This window comes from Lagopus leucura, unplaced genomic scaffold, assembly GCF_019238085.1.
Source record: "Lagopus leucura isolate 7727_CA_CO unplaced genomic scaffold, USGS_WTPT01 Super-Scaffold_100004, whole genome shotgun sequence".
Classification (NCBI taxonomy): Eukaryota; Metazoa; Chordata; class Aves; order Galliformes; family Phasianidae; genus Lagopus; species Lagopus leucura.
The window spans coordinates 58371710-58397585 of NW_024962264.1; the positions used below are offsets into that span (position 1 = coordinate 58371710).

At 38.7% G+C, this 25876-nt stretch overlaps 1 protein-coding gene across 2 annotated transcripts in view; it reads right to left on the reverse strand.

The window, feature by feature from the left end:
* Positions 1-12059: 12059 nt before the first annotated feature.
* The window catches only part of EVC2 (EvC ciliary complex subunit 2), a 63681-nt gene continuing 49864 nt past the window's right edge, over positions 12060-25876 (reverse strand). For both annotated transcript variants that reach the window (XM_042871947.1, XM_042871948.1), the window contains 6 exons: positions 24879-25106; positions 21106-21320; positions 19648-19735; positions 14609-14799; positions 13944-14042; positions 12060-13488 (listed from right to left, as the gene is read on the reverse strand). In XM_042871947.1, coding sequence (XP_042727881.1) covers positions 13146-13488; positions 13944-14042; positions 14609-14799; positions 19648-19735; positions 21106-21320; positions 24879-25106 — 1164 coding nt within the window. In that variant the 3' untranslated portion in view covers positions 12060-13145. The remainder of the gene's footprint in view (positions 13489-13943; positions 14043-14608; positions 14800-19647; positions 19736-21105; positions 21321-24878; positions 25107-25876) is intronic.

The window sequence follows — 25876 nt, forward strand, 5'->3', positions numbered from 1 at the left end:
TATATATATATACATATATATATAAGGAAAAAAGGGAAAAATGAGCCATGTGTTAAAGCACTCAGCTGTTACTTTGTTTTCATTTCTACCAGGAGTTCCTTCAGCAAGCAGGTTTGTCATCCACTTTGCTGGGTGCTAGACCAGGCCTTTCAGTGCCTCAGCTCACCCTCCATAGCAGAAGGATAATACTTCCCTGAAGAGCAGTTGTGAGGATGAATGGAGAGAGGCTTAGGCGTTGCAGTGCTAAGTGCCCTACAAAAACAAACTACTGCAGGATAAAACTTGTGCTACTCAGCAAAATGTTGGGAGGTATTTTTCAAAGTGATATTTTCATTATTTATTAGGAAGAAGGAAAAATTTTGTTTCTGTTTTCAGTTAGCAGTGGAGTACATGAAATAAACCAGCAAGGAGCAAAGTGCGAGTGGTGCCATGTCATGCCAGGACTCGTTCGCAGTTCTCCCTTTAGCAGCCCCAAGAACACAAAGCTGGAGCTGGTGATGGATGGACTGTAGAAACGATTTGCTTTGAAGGGCTTTGGCACTCTATTATTCAAGTCCTAAGCCAACTCCTTGTTGTACAAAATAAATGAAATCGTATGCTTCTTAACAACAAGTTCTGTGGAATTTGTTGCCAAAGGATGTTGCAAGTGCTTAAATTTTACACAAATGTAAGAGTGGGAGAAATAGATGAAAAATAAAAGCAATCAAAATATACAAAATGGATCTAGATGCCATAGAGAGAAAAAAAGTTGCAAGCTGGGAAAGGATGAAACCTGTTTGCCCAGCTGGTGTTTTTTGCTTGGCAGTAACTTACAGTACTGCTGGGGATGGGACCCTTGCAGGAACCAGCTCAAGTCTTAAGGCATTTCAAAATAAACATGCCAGTACACACAATTCCCTGTTGCCAAGACCTAAAACCACACCTGGCTGCGAGGAGAGCATTCAAGGTGGCAGACACAGTTCCATCCTCCAAATGCTGAGGCTGCATCAGGAGCAGAACCACCAGGCCATGAACTTCACCAGAGACCTTCCTCCTCCAAACGGAAGAGCACCACCCCAATGGATGCTCTTCTCTCTCCTCTAAAGCAAGTAGTCCACATTTCTGAAGTAGTCCTCTCTGGAAATAAAGGCCCAGAGAGTCCTTTTTATCTTACATCAGTAGGAAACTGGATATTTATTTTGGAACAAATATGATTATCTGCAGAGGAACATTTCTTTTTCATGGAGGAAAATGGTGCCACGGTAAATCAGAACAACTGCACATCTCATGCTGTACCTCTTGACTTGTATTTCTCCAGGGTATCAGATTTACCTCAGGAGTGAGGATAACAAATGTGTGACCTAAAACCCTCTTGGTACTTCCAAGCCAAATGACTGATGCTGCTGTCAGCTCACAAACGGAGGAATAGTAGAAAACTGTAGGAAAAAGATGGATAGCCATCAGAAACTCAGGCTCTTGTAGCTCCACATGTGTTGTTCGGTCATCCATTAGCAGTGTTCAGTGTGTCCTGTGTATGAGACTTCACTCAGAGAAAAAGCAGTGCCTTTGGATGGAAGCATGCTCCAGCTCCAAGCCAAACATTTCAATGGAAGGTTTTTCTACAGGTGAAAGAGACAGCCTGCAGTTTAATTACACACATTTCAAAGTGTACTTTCCTCTTTTAACACCATTAAGAATACAATAATTCTGTTCACTCCCTGACCTGATGATGTCTTCAGAAAAGCTTTTGGTCTATTGCCACGTTCAAGGGAAGATGTGAGAGCTATAGTGCCTGCGTGGGCACTGGTGTGTGCAGGAGAGTTTGGACAGGGCAGAGCTTCCAGAGGGCAGGGCCATCTGTGTCAGTCACCATGTGGCAGCTCCTTCCAGAAGGGCTGCAGTGGAGCACAGCCTCCCACCCTTGGCTGGGGTTTGGGTGTAGGATGTGCAGGAATGAGAATCTCCTGTAAAAGCTGTAAAAAAAAAAAAAAAAAAAAAAAAGTAAATAATTTGTCCCCTGGCTTGCAAATGTTGCCAAATACAGAGTTTCTTATGACTGCCTCTGAACATGCATATCCAAAGTCCATTGAAGCACCTGAGAAGTGTTTAAAAAAAGGCCTGCAGACCTTTCTTTCACATTACACTTATTCTGCATTTTCTCAAGGCAAAAAGGAGCACACTTTCTCTACCAGCTGGGGTACACTGTATTACTTTTGGTGAAGGAGAGAGATCCAGACAGAGCTACAAACGTGTACAAGCACTATCCAAGGTTCAGGGATATGAATGCAGACATCTTGTTATGAGCACCATAGCAACAACTTGCATTATATCTTTTTAAATATATAAGGAAGGAGAGAAAAATGTTAAAGCTTTTGAAATGTGGAAGTCAAAATGAAAGTCAATTACACAGTGCTGTTTACCTCTTTACCTTCAGCTATAGAGAGGAATTCTTTTAAATGTGAAGTACATTTATGCGTCAGTTTTTATAACATCTTTGAAATATTTAGTTGTCTCTTTAGGGAAAAGAAGAACTAGAGTTGCTGCTGCTCCTTGAGGCTGATTCTGCTTCCTAAAAGGCAAAATGAGAGAGGAAATAACAGCAGAGAGACTCAGTACATGTCCGGATCTTTCTTCCCTTTTCCTCCTCCATTTCTTCTCTTCCGTTTTGCCTCCCTTTGCCTTCCTTCCTTTTTTCTTTCTCCTCCTCTTTCTATTTCTCTTCTTCCTTTCTTTATTTTCTTAACTCTCTGTTTCCTGGGCAGAAACCCAAAGGAGATGGATGCTCCACCCCATGTCCATGAAAGGAAGGGACAAGAAGCGAAGCAAGGGCCCACAGAGCTGACCTGTGAGCCCTGTGAGGCCCAGGATGAAGGTGTCAGGCCCAGCCTCAAATGTCCTCTCCTTGTTTCAGTCCTCATGGAGGATCAGAGCAATGATTTATTTGTGGTTGCAGCAAGGAACCCTAAATAATCGCAGAGATGAGCTTGCTCCTGCTGGTCACCAGTCTTTTCCTCCTTGGGGTAACACATGGGGCCTGGCAGTCCCAGCTGCCAGGCAACGGGAATGGTCCTAGTTATAGAATTGGTTGGACCACCAGATCATCTGGTCCAGCTGTCAACTAATCCCTACCATGCCCACTAATCCATGTCCCTTAGTGCCACATCTTTAGTACCTCCAGGGATGGTGACTCCACCACCTCCCTGGGCAGCCTGTTCCAATGCTTCATTGCTCTTCCTGAAAAGAAATTTTTCCTATTATTCAACCCGAACCTCCCCTGATGCAGCTTAAGGCCGTTACTAAGACCGATACCATACTATCACTGGTTAAAGTCCCACAGTAGGAGCAGCAAGAATCATTTCTAACCCAGGCACCTCAGTTTCGAGATAAATGTTCCCTCTGGGATCTTTGTGGAAAAAAATCAAAATTCTCTTCAAGGAGAAGCAACAAGAATAGCTATTTTCCAATCAGCTACAATCAACAGTTAAGATTATAGTAATTTAAATATCATTATTTTGTGTTATTATTAGCACCAGCATTTCAGACAAAACATGAAGTGAATAATCTGAGACAATGTAAGCAATAACCATAAACTCGAATCTTCCCAGTTGCAGTGCTTCCACTTCCAGACCAAGACACATATTTGTACTTGAGAACTGCCACCCAAAACAGAGCCCCAGGTCACATCTTCCCTCACCTTTTGTGCTCCCAGCATGCTGGTTGCACCCATCCAGATGGCTCAATCCACACCTGAGAATTTTAGATCTGACTTGATTTGCATTTAACCTCTCGGCAGCCTGAGCAGATCTCTATTCAAGATAGGAAAGAAAGGAACTCACACCCTACGTATTCCTTTCACAGCACAAATGTCAAAGGAATTCTGCTGACAGAATAGACTTTGTAGTCCTTAGTGCCACACTAACTTCTTTGCAATCATCTATTTGATTTTTGTTGTTCATTTTTAGCTTTAGCTTCATGATGGCATAGAAAGTAAAGTGCTTCTGAAATGTATTTTTTTTCAAGGAGTAATTGAAATGATGTCAGTAATAGAGATGGGATTTTTAAATGACCGCTCTGCAACACCTGAAATGAAGTCGAGTTCCAGTTCCTCGTTTAAACTGTTTTCCTCTCTCAATAAAAAAAAGCAACAGTGTTCTCAGGAGTTGTACATTTCTCACTGCCATTTTCCCCTCGGCTGCTCTCGCTGTCCTTTGTGCTCAGGGAGAAAATGTCAGCAGGTCTTCACCTCTGTGGGGAGGGGTGGCATCACCTGCTCATGGCTGTGGCTCATTGAATAAATGCTGAAAAAAACCACGCTGCATCTGCCTATTCTATGCTTCATTTTCCTCTCTGCTAAGTGGCAGTAGGAATACTTCTTTACCAGGTTTATTCAAGAAAAATACTGGGGGAAACGAAGCAATGCAAAGTTTGTATTACTGAAACAAAAAAGAATTGATTTTTAAAAGAACAAAGATCACTCAAAGAGAGTAAAAAAGATACAAATTATGTTTTATGTATGGGTCCAAAATATATGGTATCAAAGCAATGATTGTCAGTACAGCTGCAATTCCCTGTACCCTGCTTAGTATTACCAGGCAGTCCACACACAGAAGAGTACTTAGCATCACTCATTTTATCTGTGGTGGGAATCAAACAGCAGTGGAAAAATAGAGAAGGATGAATTGAGAAGAAATGGATTTCAGGCCTAAGAATTTTTTTTTTCCAGTTACAACACAGAAATCATGCACAGATATATTTATTTATGCTGTTTATGTGTTTATGCCATAGCAAAAACAGAAAATTAAAGGGAAAAAAAAAAGCACAGTACGGACACACACAAATCCTCAACAGAGCTTCAAGGGGTACCAAGTAAGACAAATCTTTTGACATCAGTGGATCAATGCTCAAGATCTGGCTCTAAGTGCAGTTTTCACAGACGTGTAATATAACCTCACTGTTTCATAAGAGACACACAAATACTTGGCTTGCTGGCTATTTAATTCAAGCCTCAGGAAAAAATTGGGGAAAAAAACCCACCATAAAGTTTCCTCTTGGGGCTGATGGAAAGACAGCCACAGATATGATTGACACTTTTAATTTCTGTAACACAATTGCATGGCAGATGAGTAACAACTTGCATTTCAGGCAGTGCAGCAGCAGTTCCTGGACACAATGACATCATCTTTTACAAAAAGAGCTCTCAGATTTCTTACATCAGTAATACAGCAGTGCACCCCCGCCAAATCCTTCTCCAAAGCAGCCTCTGAGGCTCTGCAGATATTAACTGTTGTGAAGGGAGCTTAATGATTTGTTGGTGTTCATTTTGATAAAGGCAGTCTACAGCAATGAAACCAATACTCACACTCAGAGCACACATGATTGCGTCTGAGCCCTGCAGCATCCCAAGCTTTTGGCCCCTAATGTCCTTTGGTCCTCGTGCAGGGGCTGGACCCAGCACCCCAAGACTCAGCCTCAGCCCTCGTCTGCAGTGGAGAAGGGGAAGAGCTGCAATCCCACATGCTGCCAGCAGTTTGTTTTCATTCTTACCTTGTAAGCCCCGCAGGCTCATCAAGAGGGCATTAGAAAGGAAAATAAAATAAAACAAAAACATTTCCCCCGTGTCAATGTGTCAAGCACAGATTACTTGATTCCTCTAGCAAGTGTCACCAGCAATATTTAGGTACAGAAACTTAAGTTTCAGGGCTTATGAAGTTGAGGCGCTTCTACAGTCAGAATGCAGTGCAGAATTCACTGACAATTATATTTTGGATGATGGATACTTAACCATTACTGGTGCTAGTCCAAGGTGTCCAAATTGTGGATGTAGCCTGAAATTACTGGTTTAAAATGAGCACTGCATTTATCCAAATATTTGGTAGCATGTTTTGCCTCTCCTGAAAAAGGCTTACTTTCATAAATGCAAGGAAAAAGGAAAATAAGATTTTCAGCCAGTTGAAAGGATTAAGCAAAAGAGGAAAAAGGAAATGGAAACAAACAAGACTAAACGTTTTGATTTCCAATTTTGTTTAATACATGCTACACAAGTTTGTTTTGCAAATGAAAGCCATTCTTTCATTAAAAATGTCGACCAGCTCTAATCGCATATTTGTTTGAAACTGTTCCCATGGCAACTGCAGTCAGGAGCTGAAAAGATCTTCTGTTTTTGGTTGAAGAAAGACTTAAACCTGAAAAACTCTGCTTTACCCAATTATGAGTCTCACAAAATACGAGTCTCCTTCCCAACCATGATGTCATGCACTCAGTATCCTTTCCATGCAGTGAAAGAGACCCACAGTGAAAACGTACCTCTGCTTTGAGACGACACACACACACATCAGGAGAGTCCAAGGGAAGTTTAAAAATGTTTTTATTGGAATATACTTTCTTACACAGTGGCATTGAATCGTATTTTCCCATTTCCTCCTCTTCTATACTCTCACATAGTAACAAAGCAGTAAGAGGAAGACTTATAAGCCTGCTGTAGGTGTTACATGAAGCATCCTGGGGGTAGTGCCTGTACCTGCCTCTCAGCTATGGGGAAAACCATGACATTTAGCTTCGATTAGACACCGTGACATTTAGATGGTCAAAATAAAGCAAAGTGAATCATGGTGCATACCCTGTTTACTCTGACAGCCAGAACATATTAGCAGAGTTTGTGCCACACTGAATTACCCTCTAGTCTGACATGACACTGAATCACAGTGTACAGAGTGTTGTATTAACCAAATCCTGACGTCTTTATTCATGTAAATAATGCTATTGCATTTGGGAACTATTTGCATGTACAGCTACCGGAGGAGCCAGAAAGATGCATGGTTACCTCTGGAAGTTTTTTTCACCCCAAATTTTACAGCGCTCTTCTTATCAACTCCTCCTTATCACACACTCTTCGCAAATACTGTTTCCAAACGCCAGAATTCAAGTGTTCTCTTTCTGCATTTAATTCAGTTAGGAAGAAAACCTCTCAAAAACACACCCCATGACAGCAATACAACTGTTTTCAGAATAAAGTCATTTCATAGTCTCATTTTATTCACTCCACAGTAGAGATTTGGCATCAAAAATTCACTCTTGACAGCAACACGCGCAATGGTTTTGAAGATCTTTGTCGGCACACGCTGTGTTACTACAGCTTCCTGGTTTGCTTCAAGAGCTGGTAATCAATTTCCTAAGCCCATGCCTTTGCCATAACCAGACAGCTCCCAAAAACACCATTTCTAAGGGTGTTGAGCAGCATCAGAAGAAAAGCAATCAGATAACTGATACCCTCATGGGAATCAGAATGGTTATCTGGGCCTGGAGGTTGAAGATAAGACCCCATATTGGAAGTAGCTTCTTAGTAATGGTGCCATTAGGTCTACGTGCAAAAGACCGAGATTACAAAGCTTATCATTCTGTATTTAAACTTCATAGCAGACCTCACAAAAACAGAAAATAAAATAATGACAGAGCACAGGTCCTCCAGATCTGCAATCGGCAACCTCATTTACTCAGGTATCACACAACCAGGAACACATTCCACAAAAATACTGTTCGAAAGACAATTATATTAACAGAACGCTGGCTTGTTATCCAAATAGGTTATAAGTTAATAAACAGAATCGTGAATTAAGCATTTATGTTAATAGAATTGACTAGATGTAGCTTATCCTTAATGCAGAAGGGTTGCATTCTTCTCAGACTTACTCTAAGGCTTGAATTGGCGTACAAGGCTGCACAAATTGTACTGATGGAGCCTGTAGTAAATACAGTACTATTTTTCTGTTATTTTTTTCTTAAATATTTTCTAAGACTGAGTGTATTTTAGGCGAAATACTTCTCACCCCCTTCTTACCCTGAAGAATCAATTGCATGACTTGCTTTATGCGGTAATACACTTGCCAGAAAGAGCATCACATAACTCTTCAGAACAAATGTGTGACAGCCTCTGTCTAGAAGTTACCTATCTGCAGATACAAGCTGAAAATGTAATGTGAGGAGTTGGGTTACCTCCAATTTCCTTTCCATTTACTGTGATGGCTAACAGCCATGGCTTTCTTTACTGACATTCCATTTCTCTTTACCGATCATCTCAAGATGAAATAAAGAGTATTCTTATTAAATTCTTGAGCAATACCAAAATGGTAAGAGCAGCAAACACACCAAAGACTAGATTAAAAATAAGAGAGACTTAAGCAGACAGATAAATGGTCTGAAAGGAACAGTCTGTAATGCCATTAAGGATAGGTCGATAGTGTTATGTAGGAAATGGCACAGTGACAAACTGGAGACGTGGTTAGCAGAGATCTGTTGTAAAGAAGCTATAAAGAAAATACTGTAAATAATTTACACACAGTTGACGAACCATGTAATTATGGGAAAGACTCTTCTGAGCACCACAGATTTCCTGCATTTCTGTACTGCTGGCAGAACCAAGCATTAGCTGGGCAGAGTGTAAGGCGTCTTGGGTAGCACTTTTCTCAAAGACACAGACAGTAAAAAGCACCATGCACCAGAAAAGACTTGGTCACTATCAGCTCACCAGCTAACCTTGAAGCTTCTCACTGTTCATTAAACTGCTCTTAAAGCATTCAGTAATAAATTAAAATATATATATACATGGGTTTCAACCAGACAGAATTAAAATTTATAATGCACTTGTTCTTGGGAAAAAAAAAAAAAAGAGGTTTATGAAGGAAATCTATGACAAAGCAAGGACTTACAGCATTTTCTGTGTTCCTAAGTGAGTGGCAGACATCAAATAAACAAATCTTTTCTTAAGGAAACAAATCTTTGTGAGAAAAAAAAACTGAAAATAACTGTTAAAAGTGTCACTGAATTACTCTTCATTTGATAAATGAGAAGGTAAAATTTTATCCCCGCTCATTAGAAGAACAGAAAATTTGTTAACAACATTGCAATAAAGAATATGAAACACTTTGAGAAGTCTGAAGATCTAGAAAATCTTCAAGAATTCAAAAATCTTCAATAAGTTTTCAAGGCAGATTCCAATTCTTGATGTGCCCTTTATATTTTCCAGGACAGAAGGATGTGAAAGTACAGATTGCTTTAAAAGAGACTTCCAAAATGCAACCTCGAATTGCCATATATTTCTGCAGTACACAAAGAGGAATGGCAAACACATTCCTCAGTACGTAACACACATAAACACCGATTTGCAAATACAGCCATGATGGCAATTTTAAAACACTGATTACCAGTGATCAACAGCAAGTGAATAGAAGGCAGCCAGCATACATTACTAGATTTAATTAATTACTAGTGATGGTCAAGCTGTAAGCAGAACATAAATATACCAGAAGAATTGGACAGTTACACATTTATTCCAATTAGCATAGACACTGCACATCCATCCACTCCAAATACCTCCTCCAATGGCGTTTCAATCTATATTGCTTCTGAAATAATTTTTTACTTCCCTGAAACACTCTCCATATGAATATTCACCTGAGCAACTTGAAAATCGTGTATAGTTTCTAATGAGATTCCATTCTCATATGCACAAAATCAAGGACTAGAGCCTAATACTGATGCTCAAAGTTATCCAAGTTCTGATCTCAGGTTCTGAGATATTGGAATACGTACCCGGGACTGATATCTGCCACTTTGAGAATTTATTTTCTTATTGTCTTCCTTCTAACAGAAGTGGTTGAAAGCACAAAACCTCTTCTCTGGCCTAATTAAAGAACATGCTCCAAAGAAGCTGGCTTTCTCCAAATATAATTATTTCCAGCATGCACAGCCAACCAAATCACTGTCTCCTGAACTCCAGATGAATTTTGAGCCTTAAGGAAAGCAAATTGTTTTCAATTGGTTTGGGTTTCAAGCTTCTTGATACAGCTGAGGTAGAAAAAATGACTAGTGGCTATATACACAAGCAAGCAGAGACCATCCACATACAGATGGACATTATCAGTTTGCACTAAATGGCCCATTTGTGTTACAGCTTGTCTGCCAACACAAACAGTGAAAGCATTACAGAGTCTTTCACAAGTGTTGAGTCACAAGTTTCTTATCTTGCTCCCTGTAAACTACAAGAAAACAAATAGAAAGAGCTGCTGGCCTTTGCCAGCCATTTTGCAGAAGAGAATTTAACCCGAATCCCACCTGGAATGCTCTGCCAGAAGGATCACATTTATCTTTTCCACAGTATTGCCTGGCTGGTACACGTGTTCTCATTCAGCATCCAATGATCTGTGACAAAACAGCCTCTCAACCCAGCTTTCACAAGTTGGTAGGCACACTATCAGCACAGTAGAAAAACTGTGCTGGCAGTCCTGGCAGGTCAGAGTGGGAACTCAGAATTAGTGGACATGGTGCTTGGTGCTTTAAAAATCTTGCTGTCAGACTCCAAGGAAGCAAGAACGGTTGACAAAAGGCAATATAATTACTGGCACAGGACTGTGTTAAGATAGCAGCACAAAAACTTTACATTCCCCTGAAGAAACGAAGGTGTTAAAATAGCAACTACATAAATACAAGATAATGTAAGGAAGCAGCATGATTTCCCCAGGTTCAGATAAAACAGATGAGCATTTTGCAGAACTGACCTCATTAAAGACATGTTGTCACTTTAAAACTTAATCTGGCAACAAAATTGTGATAGTAATAAATGAAGATAAAGTTACCTAAGAAGTACAAACATTATTTCCACAAAAATGTTAATCTTTTTACTTTCATGTTTGTATTTTCCTCAGTGCAAAAATGTCAGGTCTGTATATGCATTTTCACTTTTTGTTTTTTTTTTTTAAACAATTGATTGACCTTCTGACAAAATGTTGGTAGTTTGTATCGGAATATCATTCTTGGCATTCATTATTCTTCATCAGGCTTAGCATGTATATTGTATTTCATAGCAAATCTCTCTCAGCAAGAGCTCCTCTTAACAGCTTTCCTGGGACATTTTGTTTCCTACCAATGCAAACCTCTAACTTAGAAGCACCACATGTTTTTTTCAGGAGGGATCACATTATTAACAGAAAGCTGAGATAATGATGATGCTGAGAGTGTCCCTATGTCTGCCATACCTGACGACTGACTATTCTGCACAGCCAATAAGCCTCCTTGAGGTCTCTTCCAACCCGGGCCATTCTGTCATTCTGTGATTGTCCAGCAAATATTTCTTGCAAGGTGTCTACTATGGAATAAGGATTCTAATACCTACAGTATATACATTGGAACAACACACACACACACACACACACACCAACTGGCCCTCCTCTGTCCTTTGAATGACTCAAAACTGAATATAATCCAATCTTTATTGAAGCTAGCTGGTAGCCATGTAGTACCCACTTCATAGGGTGTGAGAGATTTTAAGGTTTGCACATTCCTTTGAATATAGCATGATATGGAACTGTTTCAGACATTTCTCTGGTGTTCCAATCACCAAGCTGCTTCAAATTTGTGATGAGTAGGAGTTGCAAATTATCCTTCTGCTATCAGATACAGAGATTAGTTGTTAAGGATAATAAATCAATATAGCAATCAATAGTCAGATTTTGCATGGTAACAACTTCTTATCTGTGACCAGCTTTCTTTTTTCTCTTTGCATATAATAATAGCCTAGAATCAAGGCTTGGGAAGAAATCTTGGAAGAGATTTTCATTCAAAAGAGGATACTTCAGCTTTCAGGGCTCCTTGCAGCCCTGAGAACAGCTCGGTTTTTCCTATTGCTTTTTCTTGCACAGGGGCTGCTTGAGACATGGCTGTTCCAAATTCCTTTTTGAAACACCTGAGTCTCCTGCAGAAGCAGCTCTGACCTGTCTCAAGTTAGGACAGACCCTACCTTAACCTACCAATGCCCTGTGGAGGACGCATCAGATGCACTAAAACACAGCAGCTCTGACACTCCTCTTTCTGTGCAAGTGACAACTTCTATGAAGAGACTGAAGAATGCAATCAGAAAATAATTAGGATTATCAGCCTAATTACTGCATAGAACATTTTCTAATGTTAGTAGCAATAAGAAACACTAATTGTTGTTTATCGTGGGATGAATATTTAAACACGTTAAGGGAAGTGGGGAAAAAAAGGTTTTTTTTTTTCCAGTGGGAATACATGCCAACTGCAGACATGCATACAAAGTAACATTTTTATTTTTAAAATTAAATTGGCATCCTATTAATACAAAGACACAGAAACTCCATACTTGAACAACTGCAAAATACACAATCACAGTGCCATCAGAGCATTACATAGTTTAAAAAAAAAAAAGAGCACAAAACAGGCTAGAATATAATGAAATATTAACAAACATATGCATTTATTTTCATTTACCTTTTCCTGTTATTGTTTTTAGGATTCATGTTTACAGACTTTCTACCAACTAGAAAAGTTTGAAAATTAACTCTTTTCTGAAATGTAAAGTAATACTGCCATCAGGTTAGAGAAATTTGGGAATAAGAACTTCAAAAATAGCTACCTAAAATTGTGAGAGCTGGCAGCACTGTAATAGAAAAAAGCTTGTGAAGCTAATACAGCGTTTTCCATTTTCTCATTTCTACTGACATACACGGTATTGTTTCCCCAAGAAAATGACTGCAACAGGTTACAAATTTTTAAGATTTAAACCTTATGTATCCAACTGAAGCAACATTCTTTGCTCTACTGAATTAAGCTTATAAACAATAGTGAAATGCAAAACTACTCCTGGACATAAAACTAAGAGTGTATGCTGAAAATCTAAACCACCAGCTATCAACCAGTGATCGCAGAGAGTAGCACTAACATTCACAGCTCATTAACATCACAAGATTGTAGAGTAAATTAGCCAGACTAATAGAAAAAGAGAGCAGAAGACTTGTGAATTTTATCTCTGCATGTCATCTACTGAACTACAGCTTGTTACAAGAATATATAACTACAAGAACAGTAAATCAGTACCTGCTTTATATAATAAATAAATTGATATAAATTATGAAGATAGAGCTACAGTAAAATCAGTGCAAAAATGACCAAATTGTACTGAAGAAACACAGAGTCCTGTCTGTCAGAATGCATATCACAGAACACCCAACATATTCCACCTGTTGCATCCTACACTGTCAAGAAATACAGAATGCATAATGCCCACTGTGAAGCATGCCAGTATAAAACTACAGCCTTTTACAATGTCAGAAAAATGCTATTAAGACAATCCAAGGCTATTCAAACTGCATACTTCATTATTTCCCATTATTTTTTTGATTTTTAAATAACTCCCTCTTCACAAGTTGGTTCTCCAACTGGAACTCTCCCTCATTCATACTTGCATGAGCAGCCTTTTTGGAATTAAGAAAGTTCTTTTTCTTTTTTCTTGGATAATTACGAAAAGAAAGTGTTGGATCACTCCGATCACGAAACAAAAATATCTTCTCCCCTGTGTCTAATACCTCTATGGCTTCAGCTGTCCCACTGTTACAAGAAACATGTGGACTGGGCTGTTCCACAGGAGGACACGTAGGCAAACTTTCAAGGTGAATGAATGATGGTCTTTCCAGGAGGGCAAGTTGCTTCTTCTTTATCAAGCTACATTAATGAAATAAAGAAACAAATAAAAACCTGGCAGAAAAATAGGATCACTTTCTCTATCACTGCACAACACAGTAGCGACTTTCCACTGAAAATTAAGATAATCGTATTTCAGACAGATCAAAGTGTAATTTCCATTCCAGTCTACTATAATTTACAAATCATTTTATGAGATATAAAGTCACATAAGAAAAGTTAACCTTATAATAAGTAACACAGGGAGGAGGGCAATGTACATGAAAAATCTGTAAATTCTGCAGAAAAGTGTGTAAAAAGCTTTTTAGACTTCTGCTATAATTGCACCTTATGTGTAAATATGCTGTAGGAAACAAGCACCAAACAGTTGAAGAACATCAGGAAATGCATACTTAGGAACTTGTTTTCTGATATAAAAGTAGGCATCTTTGGAGATGAAAGAAATAATCATACATTTCCTTCTGTTCTTCCTTTACCTGTCTTTTTTCCTGTTTAGAGAAAGGATCCTTTCCAAACTTTTGCTCATCAAATCTTCCCTTACTTTGCACTCTAGTGCTTGCCATTCTTGGTTCCTCCTGAAAGAGAACAAAAGAAATATTCCCAGCAGCAAATCCCTAAACACACACAATTTCTTCCCTCTTCTTATTTTAACCACAAAATCCATGACATTACTAGCATGAATATAATTATATTTTTACAAAAATGATTTAAATCACAGAATATCACACCTCAGAGCACTGTCTCAAGGACCCTTAGTTGTTCCTTGACAGCATACATCCAAAAACTAGAGGGGTCCAGTAACACAACATCTCCTTCTCTCCTGTGTCAAGGCACAGAGCTGGGAGATAAGATTTTATTATTCTAACAAACTTAACAGAAAGAAAATGATCAGAGCAAGGTTTATAAATCTATAAACCACTGCTTTATTTATAAGTTGTAATACATATGAACTTCTCATCAATTAATTTGTTTCATGAAATAATGAACCAGTTTCAAAACACTTTTTTCCCATAAAAGAATTTCACAAAATAAACTCATGCACCTGCTATTTTTCTATTGTTATTTGCTTCTACAGAAAATCAATATTTACAGAAAACTATAATCTTTTGCAATGGTCCACCAAAAAAAAAATCCCACTTACCTTTTCTTACAGCTGCCAGACTCGTCTGCATTACTATCACTTTCAGCAGCATCTAAATAGGCACCGATGGAATCAAGGATAGAAAGAACCTCACTTTGTGTACTGGAGGGCAGCAACAAGTTCAGAATCCTGTGCAACATCCCCATTGGTACCCTTGTCAGTCTGGCTAAATAACCTGCCAGTTGGAGCTCCTGGAAGATTAATGGGTGAATAAGAGAGATATATAATATTGAAATTAGAAAAAAAAGAAAAAAAGAAAAAGAGGGAAAAAAAAAAAGTGTAATTTTTAACTGCTAACGTTAAAGAATTGTTCATCACAGAAACTAAATATTACTGAAAATAATTTTTGCATTGTCAGCTTTGGTGTCAAGTGGTCACAATCTCAACTCTCGTGTTCATTGCTTCCATTCACATTGGCTACAGATATACTGAAGTAGCCCATCTCACTCCTGACACAGTTACTTGAAATTTCAAAAAAAAAAATGTTCCTCTCAGGTTATGTGCTTGAAGTGGAAGCTCAAGGGAAAGGAGATTATATAACGGCCAGAACAACACTGTTCAGAATATACATGTATCTCAGGCAGCTGAAATCATGCAGAATGTGCCAAGCTAAAAGACAACTCTTGTATGACTGCCTCTGTCCCTCAAGATGGTTGAGCAGCCTTCATTCAGCAAACCCTCTTGTTATCACAAAAGAGGGAAAGGACTACAAAGCCCAGGTTATGTAAGAAACCCAAAAGGTCCCACCACGCAGGAAGGCAGCAAGTTTTTTTCTGCACAGTGGAACCCAAATCCCCCTGCAAATGTGTGAACTCTGCTCTTTTTTCACATGAACAACTCTCAGAGCATTATGTCAATCTTTTTTGAAACAAATTATTTCACCAAAAGGATACTCTGTAAGAGACAATTCTTTCTGCAAAATCCATGCAAAAACAACTCCCCAAGCATCACTAATCCAAATTTTAAAAGGCCATTTACAATAACGAAAATCAATCAATCTCCTTTTCCCCTTGCCAAGCAGAGAACTCCTCTTCAAAATATAGGAGAGCCAGTCACCTCCCCACAGTATCCCGGACTCTTTAGTATTGATTTATTTTTTTCCATGGAAATTACTGAGACATTAGAATGAATGAGACAAAGTGCTAAGACTGATGATAGGTTAGTAAAACTGATGGGCTATTTGAAATACCCAATATTTTCATCCTAAAACAAAACAGTCACTGTAGTTAGGTAAAAGAGATAGCAGTTCACACTTCTTATAGTAAGAAGTGATTTGATGCCTCTATGGGGAAAATATAAAGAGCTTAAATCTTAATACAGACATCTACATTTAATTTCTGAAGTCAACTTATACACATCTTTTCTGTCTTTAAAATTGTTGTTTTTACAAAAACATAAGAATGACACATTTCTATGACCCACCCTTCCCTTAGGCTGAATGGTCTCAGTAATTTATATGCAGATGATCAAACCATCATGACTTCATTACTGCTCTTCCCTATAATAGTTTCCTCCTTAAAATATTCCTTCCTTCCCTCTGACCATTACTTTTCTTCACCAAGAATGGTCTGTACTTAGTACTAGTACATAGTTCTCTTCTAACACAGCACAATTCATGATTAATTCATCCTCCAAACTGCTACAGTGCTGCCAACAGTACTGCAAGTAGCACCAGCCAGGTCTACCCAACACGTCTGGCAAAGGGAGTACTGATCTCTGAGCTACCCAGATCAACCTGCCTATGTGGGAAGGAGAATTGGATGTGTATTCAAATAGAGGAAAGGTCAAACTAGTGTGGGATGAGTTTCCATCTACAGGCATATTATATGGAAAGGTACTGTAAAGATCAGGCTTTTGTATCTTTTGTAACACTAATGGCTACTTGCGCCACCAACAACCTCATTTGTATCCTCTGAATTTGGCCAAAAGAAAATAGAGATGTAATTTACAAACAGCAGAATTAAGTATTTGGTCTTGCAATGTGTAAGCAATGTGTATTTCAACCCCTACATGCAAGAATCAATGAATTTGACTTATGCTGTGTTTCAAGCTTACTGCACTGTTTTCAGCAACAGTCTGCCTCCATCACCTGTTGTCTTTGAGACAAAACTACAGTACCTGGGGCTACAGCTACAAGCTTATTTAAAAGTAACTTCTCAGCCAGAGGCTTGCAATCCTGAACTCACTATCATTCAAGCGAATCTCTTAATGACCCAGATCCACCTCCACTGGCACATAAGCTGCAGGACAAAAGATCGAAAAATAGAATACATTTGGTTTTCCAGAGAAGGATACGTCACAGATATGGAAACTAGTCTAAATCCTCTATAAATAAAAGAATGAATGCAAGATACAGAAGTACAACAGCTACATCTTCTTAACATTTGCCATTATAACGTGTCTATAAATTGTAACGTGACAAGGAAAGAGATTTTAAATCAATTCCTATTATCAATGTAATTAATAAATTAATAAATTGCTACCCTACTGAGCGTGTAATTCTTTACAGTTTGGGATATTGGAGTTACTATATTATGGTAATTGCTGAGAATAGAATTTTGCTTGTATATCTGAAGGAGCTCTCCGTATATGATGGAGTACTTGAATTTAAATGCTAATAAAAGAGCCAAGGTCTGCTGTGAAAGGATTTCTCTTGAAATGATTCACCATCAGGAGCAGTAGCACTTGGCCACTGGGTTTGTCTCCCACTCCTTCCACCAGGTCATACACAGCTGCTTCAGCATTCAGCTGGTCTTAACATGCCACACATCCTGAATTAATGACTTCACAGAATCACAGAATGGCCAGAGTTGGAAGGGACCTCAAGGATCACGAATCTCCAACCCCCCTGCCACATGCAGGGCCACCAACCTCCATGTTTAATACTAAACCAGGCTGCCCAGGGCCCCTTCCAAGCTGGCCTTGAACACCTCCAAGGACAGGGCATCCACAACCTCTCTGGGCAGCCTGTTCCAGTACCTCACCACTCTCTGGGTAAAGAATTTCCCCCTGATGTCCGACCTAAATCTCCCCTCCCTCAACTTAAAACCATTTCCCCTCGTCCTACACATATCAACCCTTTCAAAGAGTTGATTCCCCTCCCCTCTGTAGGCTCCCTTTACGTATTGAAATGCTGCAATGAGGTCACCCCGCAGCCTTCTTTTCTCCAGGCTGAACAAGCCCAGCTCCCTCAGCCTGTCCTCATAGGGGAGGTGCTCCAGACTTCATAAGAGAGGTAAATGCCGAAGCTCTATCAGGCACAACTATACTCAAGAGCAGTAGATAAAAATTTCATAATATCCTTTGCAAGATGTTCTGCTAAGCAGCTGGCTTGCAGTATGCAACTTTTTCTACCTTTCCATACCTACAAATATGGCAAACTAAGGACAAGAGCATGTGAATAATGCAGTACTCACACTGTCTTTTTAAGAGTTTGCATGTAATGTTTATGAGTGTTTTTACCAGACCATGAAATATCTAAACAAACACTGTGCAAAGTCCCATCCATTCCTGCCATTAATCAAAAAACATAAGGGAAAAGCAGATTAAAAAACATTGAAATTATGCTATGATAATGGTCTTGGTAGTGCTTTTCTGGCACAGTCGGTCTGTGCTGTTTAAAACCTATATGCTGGTCAGTATTTCTGGATGCAGAATATATAGCTGTCACTGCCCATGTCACTGTTACATACTTAAATGAGAAGAGGAAGAGAAGAAAGATTGCAAGAGAAAAATCAGAGGAAAATGATAATATCTAATAGTAATAGTAATGGCAGTCACAACTTTTTTGAAACACTTTCAAATGCTAACCCCTGCAAGATGTGTCAGAACGAACTTTTGGTGCTTCTATTGTTATGTCTAGAGAACAGGAAACATGGAAAATATCAGACGAGGTCTGAATTCCTGCATTTTCTCTCATTTAGTTCTTTAGTACCAAGTGAGACACTCCACTCCAGGACAGCACTGTAGCCATCATGCAACCAGGTGACTCAAATCTCTTCCAGCAAGGCTCATGCAATGAATCTGCTCTGAACAGAGGCCAAATGTCCCCATGAGAGACAGAACTAAGCAATTATCACACTCCTATGAGTTTTAGGAGACCTTGACGCAAGTTTCTAATAAAAATCAGAGTAAAGATCAGAAAACAGGTGCTACTTTCCCAGTGAATTTCAGATGCAATACACAGGAGATGCATATGTAATATACAGTAGCCTTACTTTAAGCTGATCTCAAATAGCCATCCAACTCAAGAAAGGATAAGGGGTACATAATCCTTTATAGAAACAAATATGAGACACTGTAAAACCTGACACTCTCTTAGTCTAAGCAGCCTTAGTTTGTTTCTCCTTAGTTTGCTGACATCTGAAATTCACACTTATACGTGTGGCTGCAGGTGTCCTTGAGTGCCAAGAAACCTGGAGGCTAAAAGCTATACCACCTACAGTATTCTGATACTACCTTTTTATCTCAACCAAGACTTGCAGATAAAACTTGGGGATAACTGATTCATTTCTAATGCGCTGTGTAGACCTGACAGGCAGACAATAGATATTAAATAATATTGAATGAAAAGGTGATATTCTTTATGAAAACAATACGAGTAAGGATGCTAGAAAACTTAACTAGCAGTGCCTCTGTAATTTAGTTCTGTAACACAATCAGTGCAAATCATTTCTCACATATTGAGATCTAAACAAAACCCTTGTCTTAACACATGAAAATCAGACTGCAGGCCTGTCTGTAAAACATAAACTCATGCAATTTAGTTCTCTTTTTAGTTTAGTGGAACAAAATGCAACAGGACAACTGCTGGAAAGGATTTGTAAGTGAACAAAAAGTATTACAACTTGCTGAAATTAAAAAGGCTGAAAGTAGGTCAGAATGAACTGATTTGTAATGTAAGCTGCAAACACCAGAACTGGCAGTGACTATTACAGAACTGGGTCCAAGTACATCTGCAATGACTCCCAAAAAAGAAGAAAAGTTTCCAGATACAGCTGTAATTTAAACTTGGAGCCTTCATGCGATTTCACGCTTACCTGATTATAAAGTGCCAAAAATGCATCCATTTCAATATTTTCCAAGAGATCTTCAAGCACCATACAATTCCATTGCTCATCTCTCAAGCTGAAGTGAAAGATAGAATTAACATAGAAATCTTCCCTGGAACAATGAATGTATTACAGGAAACAATAACTGAAAGTTATCCTGAAGGAAGCGTGACTCTTATCAGCTACGCTGGTTGAACAGCATAACATCTAAAATAAGCAAGCTTCTCCCCTTCCCTTCTCTGAGTCACAACACAAAATAAGAGCAGAGTCTTGCACAAAATATAAATCTGAAATCGCTCCAAAAGACTGTGATTCAATCTGTCCCCCTACCATCTCTAATTTCATCTCCACACTTTTCAATACATTGTGGATCTTTTTGGTGCTGAAATAACAAGAAGCTGTTAGCTTTCTCATTACTGATGATTTTTTCATTCTAGAACAAATTATGAAACAATTACAATGCAATGTGAGAAAAATACAATATTCACTTCTTCCATTATGTTCACAGGTATATAGGAAAGACTGGTTACTGTTTCTTTGAAAGCATGTCTAACTTACCTGTACCCCATGGTATTCCCAAGCCAGGTACCTATTTTCTCTTCTATTAAGTCTACAATAGGAGAGTTGTTAATCTACATCAGGTACCCTTTCAGAGTAAGAGCAGAGAGTAACAGCTCTACTCAAAGTCTATCAAAAACCTTTTAATAAATCAACTGGTACAAGAGAAACCCCTCTTTCTAATGTAAAACTGCTGGTAGGCATTTAATACTGTACAATATACAAAAAATGTTATTTCTAACTCCCTAAACCCTAATAAAGGTAATACAGTATTTCATAATTCTACACATTATCTTTTTGCTGGATGACCTCAATGACAAGACAGATATTTTTAAATATCTCCCAGGAGGCATGACTGTTCAGGATTTTTTTCTCCACTGATATTTTTACTTGAAAACTGGTCAGGGAAAACAAGCCTATCTTGGAGGAAGTCTTTATATATGACCTCAAAGATGACTGTCATAGAGAATTCAGTCAACAGTGTGACAGTGAGATGGAAATTTAATTTTATTTTCTTGGCTACTTCCTCTGATTCCAACAAAGCAGGTTTCATTGAAGTCCCTGCCCATATCCTTGGGAAATGAAGTAACAGGATTAGAATTCTTTCCCCTCTTGCTGCTATTGCTAGGTTTCCATTGGCCCCATCAAGAAATAGTCTTATAACACAGTACAATCCAAATGCAACCAAATTATTATTCCATGTTTCTTATTTCAGTGTTCCTGAGACTTCCTTGTTATACTCTGGGCTGCATCACAAAAAAGACACTGTTTAAACACAGATGTACAGCCCCTCCTCAACAATGCAGAACACTTTGCTGTTTCTGTGTGGTATCTTAAAGTCTATAACGACTGCAGTGAGTTTGCATTATCCGAGACCACAGCACTCACCTCTGCTGGTGCAGGTTTATAAACTCCATACGTGTATTCATGGCCTGTCTTAACAGAAATGTCACCTGTCTGTCTACATTTGTTTCTACAGTTTCATTTGAAGGTCTCATTCCATCTGGTGTCCACCTCTGCTTATTCATTAGATGTTGCTGCTGCTGCGCTGACTCCTTATGCAACATTTCATACTCCAGCTTTCTGTCAAGTTCTTCAATCTCCTAGAGGTTGAACACACATAGTGATGAAAAGTTGAGATTTATCTTGGAAGAACAAATTCCATTTGGAGTGAAGAAAAAAGATGACATCAGTTTGTGTTATTTGTTTATTCATTTTATCATTCTACTCAACCACATGCAGTCATTACACTTTGCAAGGCACTTTTCAGGGTCTTCAGTAAATATGACTTGCACACTATGAATATCAGAGCAATGCTAGAGATACAAGTCAGTTTCCGTTGCTGATGCTCTCTGAAACCTTCCACTATAGAGGACATCTAGAAAGTACAATACAGAAACCTGAGATCTAGTAAAAGAATGGTGCCATTATAATTAATTTATGAGCTGCATAAAGCTACTGAAATAGTGTGCAAAATTGAACAAGATTAATTTCAGTTATATTGCATTAATCACTAGCATTAACGAGAAATAAAGTTCAAAGAGAGTAATTCATATTCAGAGTAATAAAATTAGACTTAAAATACAATGCTCTAAAAATTGAAGGGTTAAAACCTTTTGCTAAAACCTAAGTTTTAAGTGGACTGGATCTCTCATGCCAAACTCTCTTTCCTTGGTCACATAATCAAACTTGACTCCAAAAGGAAGGGTTCATATTCCAGTCTTCAAGGGTCATTTTTGTCTGACCTCAAACAAGCTGCTTAATAAATATCTCAGCACCGTATTGCCCAACCTGTAGCTTAGATAAAAATGCAGTACTTTTTCCATTTGCTCCCCGACCTCATCAGCTCTATTTGTATTAGAAATCCATTGGAGTATGCCATCTGTATAGAGTAAGTGTCTGTCCCTCAGTCAGCAAGATTTGATGCTTAGAGCTCAGATTTACACTCCTAACAGCAAAAATGAATAAAACTCGCTCTCTCTGAGGGGATGAAGCATGTTCACAAATAGCCAAACATGCCTGTTTCACTGATTGGCAAAACGACCATTAACAAAGTATTTGGGAATCCTGTGTAATCTGATATACTTGTTTTAAAATGTCAGTTGTTAAAACTTGCCAGCTGGTGGGATAAAGGAGCAGAAATAAAGCACAGCAAGATATCAAGATATAAAGGTTTGATCACCAGGAGATTATTTCTGTAAATTGTCAATGCCAAAAGTATTTTTTTTCCCAACTAATATATGTTTTAGCTCAGTTCTTGCATGTTGGATAAAGAATCCTTTGCTATTCTACATCTCTTTTCTGTCTCTCCTTCAATGTTTTTTCTACATCTGTTCAAGGACAGAGAAGCTAAAGGTAATCTCTTTGCAGAGAATAGGACAAAATCCAGTCTCTTCGCTGGGACCTCTTACACACATAAAAGGTAATCCCAGATTAAATTATTTTAATACTCTGTCCACATAGAACTTTCCCTATTTCCTACAGATTTAATACAAATAAAAAAAAAAAGTCTAGAATGACACAAATATTCTAACTGCTGTTTTAAGAGAAGCTCTACAGAGATGAGAGCATTAAAATTTAAGCAGGAGTTTTCACAGCAATATCTTTCTTATGATGCCCTATAGCAAAAAGGTTTTGCTCATAAAAAAATGTTTTGTTTGTTCTACTCCAGTGCTCTCCCAAGCTTCACTTGAATGGTCGCAAATAGCAGACAAAAAAAAAAAAATTCCTTATGAATACTGAGCACTGAAGTATTAAAAAGAGATTTAAAAAATGGTCACATATTAACTACGTGGCAAATACAATGAAGGGAAAAAGTCTGTCTGAAGTTTCTACTACATACGTAAGGCATGTGAGCATGCTCAGAGTAGGATAAATGGGTGGTACATAAAATCACATAATCACTCCGTTTGGAAAAGACCTTGTAGATCATCAAGTCCAACGATGACCTAACTGTACTATCCTAACAACCCTTTGCTAAATCATGTCCCTGAGCACCACATCCAAATGGTTTTTAAACACATCCAGGGATGGTGATTCAACAACTTCCCTGGGGATCCGATATTAATGCTTAACAACCCTTTCTGTAAAGAAGTGTTTCCTGATATCCAACCTAAACTTACCCTGGTGCAAATTGCGGCCATTTCCCCTCATTCTGTCACCAGTGAGAAGAGACCAACCCCACTCCCACTGCAATCACCCTTCAGATATTGGAAGAGAGCAATAAGGTCTTCCCTCAGCTTCCTCTTACCCAGACTAAGCAGCCCCAGTTCCTTCAGTCTCTCCTCATAGGGCATATCCTCCGAGCTCTTCACAAGCCTTGTTGCCCTTCTTTGGACCTGCTCCAGCACCTCAATGTCTTTTCTGTACTCAGGTGCCCAAAACTGAACAGAGTATTCAAGGTGAGGCCTCACCAATGCTGAGTATAGGGACAGGATTACTTCCCTAGTCCTGCTCACCACACCATTTCTGATACAAGCCAGGATGCCATTGGCCTTCTTGGCCACACTATAGACTCATATTCAGCTGACCATCCAACAGTACACTAAGGTCCCATTCCATCAGGCAGCTTTCCAGCCACTCCTCCCCAAGCCTATAGGGTTGCCTGGGTTTGCTGTGACCAAAATGCAGGACCCGACACTTGGCCCTATTGAAACTCATACAGTTAATGTTGGCCCATCGATCCAGTCCATCCAGGTCCCTCTGTAGTGTCCTTTCTCCCCTCAGGCAGATCAGCAGTCCCTCCAAACTTGGTGTTGTCTACAAACTTACTGAGGGTGCAGCCAATCCACTCATCAAGATCATTAATAAAGATGTTCAATAGAAGCGTCCCCAGTACTGAGCCCTGGTGGACACTGCTCATGACCAGCAGCCAACTGGATTTAACTCCATTGACCACAACTCTTTGGGCCCAGCCATCCAGCCAGAGTTTCACACAGCAGAGAGTACACCCATCCAAACCATGGGCAGCCAGCTTCTCCACAAGAATATTGTGGGGGACAGTGTCAAAAGCTTTGATGAAGTCCAGGTAGACCACATCGACAGCCTTACCCTCATCTACTAAGTGGGTCACCTTGTCATAGAATGAAATCAGGTTTGTCAGACATGATCTACCATTCGTAAACCCATGCTGACTGAGCCTGATCCTCTGGTTGACCATTAATTGGTCCATGAAGGCTCCTAAGAATATCTGTTCCATAACCTTCCCAGGCATTTTAAGAGCTCCATGATTTAAATAGAACATGCAGTTATGGATTTTATTGTATGGTTACAACTACAATGTGCAAAATTTTCTAACTTGTTCCTGACAAACTATACAATGATTACACACTAGTGAGTTATGATTCACTATCACTTCCCCATTGCCTTCCTCGTGAACAACAAAATTTTAACATTAACTAGTTATCAAAATACTGCTCTTTCTGACTGCAGGTCTAGGTACAACACTATAGTAAAAATAAATAATATATCATCTCTGGCTCTTACACTTTTCTTTGCTTTATTTGTTTTAGTTGGAGCAGTAGAGTGCAAATAAACACAGAAATTCAAGAGCAGACCATCAACAGATGCAAACCAGCACAGTTAAACTAGCATCCAATAAGCCACCATGCCAGCTGCTGTCTCCCAGCAGGAACTTTCCTTTTCACAACTTTATTACTTACCGGATTATTAGCTTTTAAAATCTGAATACATTCCGATTTTGACAGTGTTTTTGACATGCTCAGGTTTTCCAAGAGGAAAGCTTGCACACTTATGATTGCTGCATAGAGCTCCAGCATTCTGCATTTTTTAACACTCTTTTGAAACTCTAAAGAAGCAATATATTCCCCAAGTTTATTTTCCAGATCATGTATCTGACAGTCTTTCTCAAGTAGCAACTCATAATTTACCTAAAAGATAATGACAGACAAAAGATAACAAGATTAACCTAAAACATTACATGCACACTCATGATTTTACTACTCTGAAATTAACAAGCTGGATTAAAACAGCAAAGAAATCAAAGCTGTTATTAGCTTAAAAGGTGTTTATAGCATTACATTTCAGGCTTTTACTCTATTTACAATGATAAAAAAAACCAACTGCATTTAGGTGAGATACTTCAATGTGATAAGGCTTCATTTTATGTAAAGATAACTTTAACATTAAATATTAACCTGGAATACAGTGTCTACATTAATATTTAACGTAACAAAAGTAAAAATTAGAGTACAAATAACTCTCTGCTTACCTGTGTCATTGACTAAATAATAAGACAAAATATATCCTTTTACTTAGCAAAAATAATAAAATGCATGGAAAGACTACATTTAGTTTTCAAATTGGCATGTGTCAGTTGACAGTGACCAGTAAAATTCAACCTACTATTCTTTAAGTAAATAACTAAAAATTCTCTTTTGTAAACGTTAAACTATAGATCAAGAGCCTGCTGGTAATGGATTTCAGACAGGATGAAAACTAGACCGACTAAACATCAAAGAAAATCATATTGCAATGCTCTGACTCAGTAACTATGTTGCTGCCATACATCTAATGGGACCTAAACAAAAAAATATATATATATCCATGAGTGAAAGGCAAACTCTGCATTTACAAGCACACAGTCAAATGCAATGTCATTGATGAGCCCTCCATTCTCTACCACTGACATTCATGACCA